Source organism: Myodes glareolus, chromosome X (genome assembly GCF_982192425.1).
Source record: "Myodes glareolus chromosome X, mMyoGla1.1, whole genome shotgun sequence".
In the NCBI taxonomy this organism is placed as follows: domain Eukaryota; kingdom Metazoa; phylum Chordata; class Mammalia; order Rodentia; family Cricetidae; genus Myodes; species Myodes glareolus.
Window position 1 is genome coordinate 26,303,227 of NC_142053.1, and position 9,753 is coordinate 26,312,979.

The 9,753-nt window shown below is 47.9% G+C and overlaps 1 protein-coding gene across 1 annotated transcript; it reads right to left on the reverse strand.

Moving 5' to 3' along the window:
• Positions 1 to 684: 684 nt before the first annotated feature.
• LOC148117235 (uncharacterized) lies at positions 685 to 5,259 on the reverse strand. The gene is given in 4 exon segments (XM_087902534.1): positions 685 to 737; positions 740 to 1,529; positions 1,531 to 4,913; positions 4,998 to 5,259. Coding segments are annotated over 4 exon segments (4,488 nt in total).
• Between the last annotated feature and the right edge of the window lie 4,494 nt (positions 5,260 to 9,753).

Here is a 9,753-nt window from a genome sequence, read left to right on the forward strand (position 1 = left end):
TGCCCATAATATCATTTTCGAACCAGTCTTATCTTTAAGGGGTTTTGGGAGTGTTGGATCTTCCATCCTTCCTTTTGGCTGGCCGTCTGTTGTTCTGGGCTGGCGGCTTTCATGTGTAAGGCGTGGATCCAGGCAGCAATTCCGTCCACCTTGAGCGCCATTGGGGTGGTCAGGAGAACAGTGTACGGTCCCTTCCAGCGCGGTTCCAGGTTCTTAGTTTGATGTCTACGGACCAAAACAGTGTCCCCGATCTGGTACGGATGAGGTGCCACTGGCTGGTTAAGGTTGTCTTGGTAGGCGGCTGCTAGGGGTTTCCAGACCTCTTGTTGTACCAGCTGCAGGGCCTGCAAGTGGGCTTGTAGAGAAGGGGAGTTAGCATAGTCTGCAATGTCCATGTCAAAGAAATGTATGGCTGGAGGCGGTGCCCCATATAATATTTCAAAAGGGGTAAGGCCATGTGGCCCGGGAGTGTTCCTGGCCCGATATAGGGCCAGGGGCAGGAGCAACACCCAATCCTTCAAGCCAGTTGTGAGCGTTAATTTAGACAAAGTCTCCTTAATAGTTCTATTCATACGTTCTACTTGTCCTGAACTCTGGGGTCTATAAGCACAATGTAATCTCCAATCAATCCCCAGTAACTTGGCCACCAACTGACTTACCTGGGAGACGAAGGCTGGCCTGTTATCAGATCCCAATACCTTTGGCATACCATATCGGGGAAAAATTTCTTCTAATAGCTTCTTGGCAACCATCTTGGCCGTTTCATGTTTGGTGGGATAGGCCTCTACCCATCCTGAAAAGGTGTCTATAAAAACCAGCAGGTACCTGTACCCATATAAGCCAGGTTTAACTTCAGTAAAGTCTATTTCCCAGTGGACATCAGGCCGATGTCCTCTGAGGCGTACCCCTTGGAGGGCTTTTGAGTGGCCTGCATTGATTTGGGCACAGGCCCTGCAATTGTCTGTTGCCCGTTGGAGTGCCCCGTCCCTGTTCAAGAGGTATTGTCCAGTTTCCATTCTGTCTAGGAGGGTTTTCATTTTCTTCGTACCCAAATGTGTCAACTTATGTAAGTAGTCTATAAGTTCCTGGGTTATTTTTATGGGCACTGCTATTTTTCCCCAATAAATCCAGTGTCTAATCGCTGGGTTATATTCTGCCCCCAATTTTCGGAGTAGGTGTATGTCCTCTTTATCATAGGCCTAGTCTATTGTGGATTGGACGGGCTCAGATACTAGGGGGAGAATCTGTGGTCCCAAAGCAGCCTCTCGGGCCGCTTCATCCGTCCGCCGATTTCCTCTGGCCTCGGCGTGATCTCCTTTTTGGTGTCCGGGGCAATGCATAATGCTCAGTTTCTTGGGGAGGAATAAGGCCTCTAATAGAGCAAGGATCTCTGCTTTATTTTTAATTTCCTTGCCTTCTGAGGTTAAGAGCTCTCGTCTCCGATATATTTCTCCATGTATGTGTGTGGTGGCGAAAGCATACCGACTATCAGTATAAACATTCAGCTTCTTACCTTCTGCCAATTTAAGTCAGAGACATCGCTTGAGTCAGAGCGATGAGTTCAGCTCGTTGGGCCGAGGTGCCGCTGGGTAAGGCACTGGCCCAGATTACCTGGGTCTCCGTGGTAACTGCGGCTCCCGCCCTGCGTTCTCCATTCAGTAGATAACTGCTCCCATCGGTGTACCAGGTGTGGTCCGCATCTGGGAGGGGCTGATCAGTCAAGTCCGGCCGGGTTCCATGCATTTCCGCGAGGATCTGAAGGCAGTCATGCTGGTCTGGTCCTTCCGGTGTGGGTAGCAAGGTTGCCGGATTAAGGGCAACTACAGGTCCGAACTGGACTCGGTCCGTATCCAACAGCAAGGATTGGTAGTGGGTCATGTGGGCATTGGAGAGCCACCGGTCAGGGGGCTGCCTAATCAAGGCCTCGATGGCATGGGGTGCCAGAATGGTCAAGGGCTGTCCCAAAGTCAGTTTGCCAGCATCCTTAATAAGGACGGCAATGGCTGCCACCATCCGCAGACAAGGGGGCCAGCCTGAGGCTACTGGGTCTAATTTCTTTGATAAGTATGCGACAGGGCGTTTCCATGGCCCAAGACTTTGGGTCAAAACCCCCTTGGCATAGCCTTGTTTTTCATCAACGAACAGTTCGAATGGTTTAGTGATGTCAGGCAGGCTCAGTGCTGGAGAGGACAGGGGGGCGCGTTTGATGTCCTCAAAAGCCTTTTGTTGTTTATCTGTCCATCCGAATGGTACCCCCTGCTTTGTGAGGGGGTAGAGAGGAGCTGCCCTTTCTGCGAAGCCTGGTATCCATAAGCAGCAGAACCCGGCAGTCCCCAGGAATTCCCTCAGCTGGCGATGGTCTCGAGGTGCGGGTATATGGAATACAGTCTCTTTGCGTGCGGCTGTAAGCCAACGCTGCCCTTCTTTTAATTTATATCCCAAATAGGTCACCTCAGTCTGGCATATCTGGGCCTTTTTGGCAGATGCTCTATAGCCCAGCCGTCCCAGAGTTCACAATAGGGCCCCCGTACCTTGTCGGCAGTCACGTTCTGTGGAGGCTGCCAGTAGAAGGTCGTCCACGTACTGGAGCAGGATCAATGACGGGTGTTGTACTCTGAAGTCCGCAAGGTCCCGGTGCAAGGCCTTGTCAAAGAGCGTGAGACTATTCTTAAAACCTTGTGGGAGCCGGGTCCAAGTCAGTTGGCCTGAAATTGCCAATTCGGGGTCCTTCCATTCGAAGGCGAAAAGGGGTTGGCTTTTGGGGCTTAATCTGAGACAGAAGAAGGCATCCTTCAAGTCTAGCACCGTATACCAGGTATGAGATGGTGGCAGGGTGCTTAGTAAATTATATGGATTGGGGACGGTCGGGTGTATGTCTTCAACCCTCTTATTAACTTCCCTGAGGTCCTGTACCGGTCGATAATCCTCTGTCCCTGGTTTCTTTACTGGGAGGAGGGGGGTATTCCAAGGTGACCGACAGGGAGTCAGAATACCTTGTTCTAATAGTCTCTTTATATGAGGTCTTATCCCCTGGTAGGCCTCATTCGACATGGGGTATTGTTTGACTGAGACTGGGGTGGCTGTGGCCTTCAGGTCTACGATCAAAGGGGGCTGCTGTAGGGCTAGCCCCATACCCCCAGTCTCGGCCCATGCCAGTGGGTACTCTGTAAGCCATATGTCCAAGTCCCTGGATCCTTGTGTCTTAGAGTCCTGCTCATATAGTCGGTATTCGTCTTCCCATTGTAAGGTCAAGACTTGGAGGGGGTTTCCATTTGGACCCGACACTCGAGCCCCTGCCCCCTCAAAGTGAATTTGGGCTTTCAGTTTGGTGAGTAAGTCTCGCCCTAGTAAGGGATAGGGGCAGTCTGGGACATGTAGGAAGGAGTGAGTTACTTTACCGGTTGCTAGTTGTACCTTCCGTTCGGTGGTCCAACGATATCTTCTTCCGCCTGTGGCCCCTTGTACCCAAGCAGTTCGTTCACTGAGCGGGCCTGGTGACTGGGTAAGAACTGAATGCTGAGCACCTGTATCCACTAGGAAGGTAACTGGCTGCCCCCCGACATTGAGTGTTATCCTGGGCTCAGGGGGGGGCTCCTGGCCCCGACTTCCCTAGTCTTCATCTAGGGCTAGGAGTGAGGCTTGTGGTTTGAGGCCTCTGGGTCTGCGGGTCTTCTTAGGGCAGTCCTTTGCCCAATGCCCTCTTTCCTTGCAGTAGGCGCATTGGTCGTGTTCCACGCGAGGGCCTCTCCGTTCTCCCATCCTGTCTCCCTTTCGGCTGTCCTGTCCCTGAACTACGGCGGCCAAGAGACGACTCAGTTCCCTATTTCTCTTTCTGTCTCTAGCATCCTCCTTCTCCTCTGCTTCCCTTCTTAATCTGTCCTCCCTTTATTCTTTTTCTCTACAGATACGGTCCTCCCTTTCCTCTTGAGTCTCCCTCTTATTAAAGATTTTCTCGGCTTCCTTAAGTAGATCTTGCAGTGTATATCCCTGCAAATTCTCCAACCTCTGTAACTTGTTCCTAATGTCGGGTGCAGACTGGCAAATAAAAGACATCGACATACCAGTAGCCTGCGCTGGGTCCTCAGGATCATAAGGCGTATACATACGATATGCTTCCTTAAGTCTTTCCAAAAATGCTGCTGGAGACTCATCTGCCCCTTGGATTGTCTGCTTTACCTGTGCCAAATTGGTGGGGCGGCGACCAGCCCCTCGGAGACCCGCTATGAGCAACTGGCGGTAAAGGCGTAGGTGCGTCCTACCTGCAACCGTAGCGTGATCCCAGTCAGGCCTGGTGAGAGGGAAGGCGGCATCGATCTCATTGGGCAACTGGGTTGGCCTTCCATCATCTCCTAGGACCTGCTTCCGTGCCTCTACGAGGACTCTTTGTTTCTCCTCAGAAGTGAGGAGAGCCTGTAAAAGATGTTGACAGTCGTCCCATGTTGGCTGGTGGGTGGTCAGAATAGATTCTATTAGGTTAGTTAATGCTATGGGGTCTTTAGAAAAAGGGGGATTGTGTTGTTTCCAATTGTATAGATCAGAGGCGGAAAAGGGCCAGTATTGAAGTTGGCCGTCATTTCCCTGTCGCAAGGGAAATGCTCGGGAAGTTGAGTCTGGGGGAGACGGTTCACACTTTCCCCGGAGCCTGCTTGCGACGGGAGAGGCAACAGGCAGGGAGTTCTGTGACGAGGGCGTCACAGAGTCAGCCTCACGATCTCCGGGCTCCTCCTGGGGATTATAGGGAGGAGGATCTTCGTCGGATAGGAGGTCTACGAGAGGGGCATTTGGGTCAGGGGGGAGGACAGATGTCTTGAGGGTCCCCTTCTTCGTCAGTGTGGGATAAAGAGAGGAGGCCGTAGGAGTAAGGGGTTTAGGTAGGGAAGGCAAAGGAGGGGAGGGCAAAGGAGGATTCGGGGCTTAGGGAATGAGGCTTAAGGAAGGTTGGGGTTTGTCTGAAGAAATAGAGGGAGCCACCCAGGGGGGTGGATCATAAGCCAAACTTTCCCAGGTGACGATATAAGCGACCTGGTCAGGGCGTCCATGGGGTCCTTTATCGAAGACCCGTTCTTTAACCTGCAAGATAATGTTTTTGTCAAAGGTGCCATCCCGTGGCCAGCGCAGGTTGAATGCGGGCCATTCCGAGGAAAAGAAAGTCCGCCATTTTTTCTTCTTGACCTCAAGCAACCGATTGCTCGCTCGGTTAGAGACGTCCGACCAGTGGTCTAGAGTAAGGCTTAAAGGAGTAGTTAGCGACTGTCCCATGTTAGTATTCCAATAAACGAACAGACAGACCACAAAAATGAACAATAAGACAAACAGACTGACAATCAGACGCGCTGCGCGGCTTCGGCGAAACACCGAAAGCAGAAATTCAGACGGAGGCTTCGGAGAAAGTCCAGAGGATTGGCCTCCCAGAAGAACCACGTGACCCTCGGACAAGGGTGGCGACCCAAAAAAGTCCGGCTCTGGTCGTGGGTTCTGACAGATGAGCCCCGAAAAATCGGGCTCCAGACAGACCAGACACCCTCGGAACGTCTTCCAGGGTTGTGGGGGGGAAGTTCGGACCCGTCAGTCCCTTCCGAGACCCGCCAGATACAGATCGACTCAGCTGAATCAAACAGAATTCAAATTCGCAGTGCAACATTCAAACGCAAAAGACGTGAGACATTTACAGGACATAGGACATATAGAATGCTGGCCAGCTTACCTCCCGAAGGTGGTCGATGGTCCCTGGGTGGGGGCCTCAGGTTTCCCGGTCCATGCACCAAATGAAAGATCCCCGAGGGATGTCTTCCTTTTGAGAGACGCCCCCGGACCCACGAATCAGACGAAACCACACTTATGGATGCAAACAGCAAGAGGTTTATTCGAATACACAGGTACCTGGGGCGACAAGGTCTCTCGGAAGACTTGCGCGCCCCCAGGTTGGGGTGAGGGTTTCTTATAGGAGAGCAAAAGCGCGGGTACAGAAGCAAAAAGCGTGGTTATGGGGATTCATTCCATTGGTCAATTCAAATAAGGCTAAGAGTGCACGCTCAGTGGCAAATTCTTGACCTTTCACCTAAATACCAAGGCGGGGGTTGTCCAGGAGCTTCCTGTTTTTCTTATCTGCTTTCCTAGCTGGAGACCCCATGGCCGGCTGTAAATACCCTGACTCACATCCTGTCACAGGACAAAAGGCCTTCTCCCCTCCCCCTTATTTTACAGGCTTGATTCTAATGCCTTTCATTCCAACATTCAGGGTGGTATCTTTTCTTTTTTTTCCTTTTCAGTTTCCATGTTCTGGCTATTACAAATAGTGCAGCTATGAACATAGTTGAACAAATACTTTTGTAGTATGATAGGGCATCTCTTGGATATATTCCCAAGAGTGGAATTGCTACTGGACTTAACTCCCTAGGTCCAAATGAGAAGCAGAGGGAGGGAGATCGTGAGCAAGGAAAGCAAAATCAGAGGGAGCCTTCATCCGACGATGGATGGAGATAGAGACGGAGACCCACATTGGAGCACTGGAAGTCAGGACCACGAAGGGTGCGTTCACCCACTGATACAAGGGGACTGATGGAATGAGAGCTCACCAAGGCCAGCTGGACTGGGACTGAACGAGCATGTGATGAAACCGGATTCTCTGAATGTGGTTGACGTGGGGGCTGACTGAGCCCCCAAAGTCCAAATGAAGACTGACTGAGAAGCCATTGACAATGGCACTGGGTCTTGTTTCGTCTGCATGGACTGGCTTTTTATGATCCTGGCCAGTTTGGATGCTCACCTTCCTGGAGGGAGGGGGAAGGAACTTGGATTTCCCACAGGGCAGAAAACCCTGACTGCTCTTGGGAATGGTGAGGGAGGAGGAGATGGAGTGGGGGGAGTGGGGGGAGCGGGAGGGTATTGGGAGGAGGGGAGGAAGTGGAAAAAGTGTTTTTGGATGCTTGAATAAACAAGTCTAAAGGAAAAAAAACATCCTTCAGAATCAACTCTTTGACTGCTACAGTACTCTAAATTAAAGATACATTCTCTCCTCTTCTTTATCTGTCCTCCCAGTCTGAAGTGAAGGGCTAATAACCAAAAAATCCTGGGTGGGATGAGAAACTCGGGATAGGAAAGTTGAGGAGCTGATAACAGGTTCAGTGGATTATTGGGATCTGGGAAACTACTGAGAACATTCCCACCTCCCATTGGTATTTACAACTTTGAGACAGCAGGCAACAAATTTGCATATGAATTATGCACTTCAAAGGTTCCAAATCCTCTGCACCTGGCCAGGTAGTCTCCACTACTGAGGAGAGACTCCTGCCATTCTTTCTTCTGATAAAAGGATAATCTGCAGGGTGGGAGTGGGCCACATATTCTCTTCTCCATCTGTGTTTAAGTAGTGACATGGTGTTGGAATCTAAAGCAGAAATATGCAACACAGATGCCTCTGAAGAAGGAAAAAGAAGTCACAAGCCAAGGAATGTAGACTGTTTTAAAGCCGCCTGAAGCCTCTGGAAAGAACACAGAAATTCTGGCACCTTAATTTTTGCCCAGGCAGATCCACATTAGACTTCTATGCTCACGACTATGGGGCAATAAAGTTCTAAGCAACTAAGTATGTTATAATTTTAATAACAGATAGAAAACTATTATAAGACTGAAGTCAGTCCATGTATCAAGATTTTTCTGGCCATGCTCACTTTGTAGATTAACTTTTCCTACATTATAGATTAATGTTCCCTTGACTGAACATTTTCAACAATAAGACAAAAATCATCTTTATGAACTCATGTCAAACTATAATATTCCAAAACACTACTTAATGAAGTAGTGTTTAATAGAATCCTTTGTGTTTAATAGAATCCTTTGTGAGCATTCTGTCTGTAACAACATCTATTCACATACAGTGATTTAGATAAAAAGAATCTGGAAGCAGATGCAGAGATCCACAGCTAAGCACTGGACCAAACTCCTGGAGTCCAGTCATAAAGAGGGAGGAGTGATATTGTGAGCAAATGGGCCAAGACCATGATGGGGATACCCACAGAAACAGCTGACTCAAGCTAGTGGGAGCTCACTGACCTGGGACTGACAGCTGTGGAACCAGCATAAAATGAAACTAGGCCTTATGGATGGGTGACAAATATGTGGCATGGGCAGTTTGTGGGGCCATTAGCAGTGGAACCAGTATATATTCTAGGACATGAACTGGCTCTTTGGAGCCCATTCCCTATGAAGAGATACCTTGTTCAGCCTTGATACAAGGGGGAGGACCTTTGTCCTGCCTCAAGTGATGAGATAGACATTGTTGACTCCCCACAGGAAGCCTCACCCTTTCTAAGGAGTGGTTGGGCAGAAGATGGGGGAAGTAGAAGGAAGAGAGAGGGAGGTAACTTTTGTTATTGGTATGTAAAATAAGATTGTTTTAAAAATAAAAAAAATATTTATTTTAGGATGCAAAATGGTAGTTCTTACTACATAAATTCAGTGACAGAAACAGTTGTTTCCCTACTAGAAAACAGGTCAATGTAATTCCTCCTATTTTAATAAAAACTTGTAGATAACTGCAATATTATGCTGCAATCATTTGATTCTGAAACTTTTCAAATCAGTTGACTTTCAGTTTGTTATATTTCAGCTGTAAACTTTTAACTGCAACTTCCTGTCAAATACCCAACTTTCAAACTTGCTTATTCTGTATTGTGATTCTAGATCATTACCCCATAAAATATGTATTACAAATACATGTAAATACAAACACATAATAGGTGTCTGGAGAATCTGACTGGCACCACACTCCTTTAAATAAAAACTCACTTGTAAGAAACAGTATCAGTTGATCCCATGCAGGGAGTCTTGTTGGTTGCTTCAGTTGTAGCTTTCTAGTGGAATTCTCAGAGGAGGTCTCTGCCTAGGCTTTGTATGGCCAGGTGTGCCCTTCACAGACACGAATTGCTCCAGTTTGGTTATTTGATAGTCCATCACGCTCAGACTGGCCAGAATTCTTTTGTGTGAGGCTAATGGTCGTGGAAAAGATGCTGGAATAGCCTGGTTGATGTTAGTGACTGGGACACTTACAGCAGTGCTTCTTAATGACCGAATAGGAGTTGTTCTCAGTAGTATAAAAGATCTTGAGTTGCATGGTCTTTCACAATCAGTTATCTGTAAAAGAAATTACAACTCTGGGGTTGTTTTGAGCCTAGACATCTCCAAAATCTTCCTCATGATAACTTGTTTATGATAATGAACAGCTTTTCCCCCAAGAGATATAGATTAGAATGTATTAAAGGGTAATGTTGACTGACATGTATATTTTGCACAAGCACAGACTGAGGGAAAAATGGATGTCACCTTGTAATATCTTGCCTTGGGAAGTTCAGTAGTAGCTTCAAACCCTGTCTTTGATCCTTACTTAAAACCATTTAACTTGTAACTTTAAGTACCAAAACAAAACAAATAATACAGACAAAAAACCCACATATTTAAAGCTGATCATACTTGTGAATAGCCATAAGTTCCGAAAGCCATGGTGGGAGAAAGAAAGAGGAACTTCGATCCAGGGAGAGGTAGGGTAGGCTTCAATGAGAGAAATGAGGGAAACAGACTGATTCTTAAAATGGAACCATGATTTTAAACCTAGATATTGGTAAACATTGAATTGACTTTTGTACATGATCAAGGATAGGGAATACACTCCAAGATTCAAAATATAGGGAGGGACTTTTAGAACAGGACACTAATATCACAGGAAACAGTTTCAACAATTAATAAATGAAGCTACAT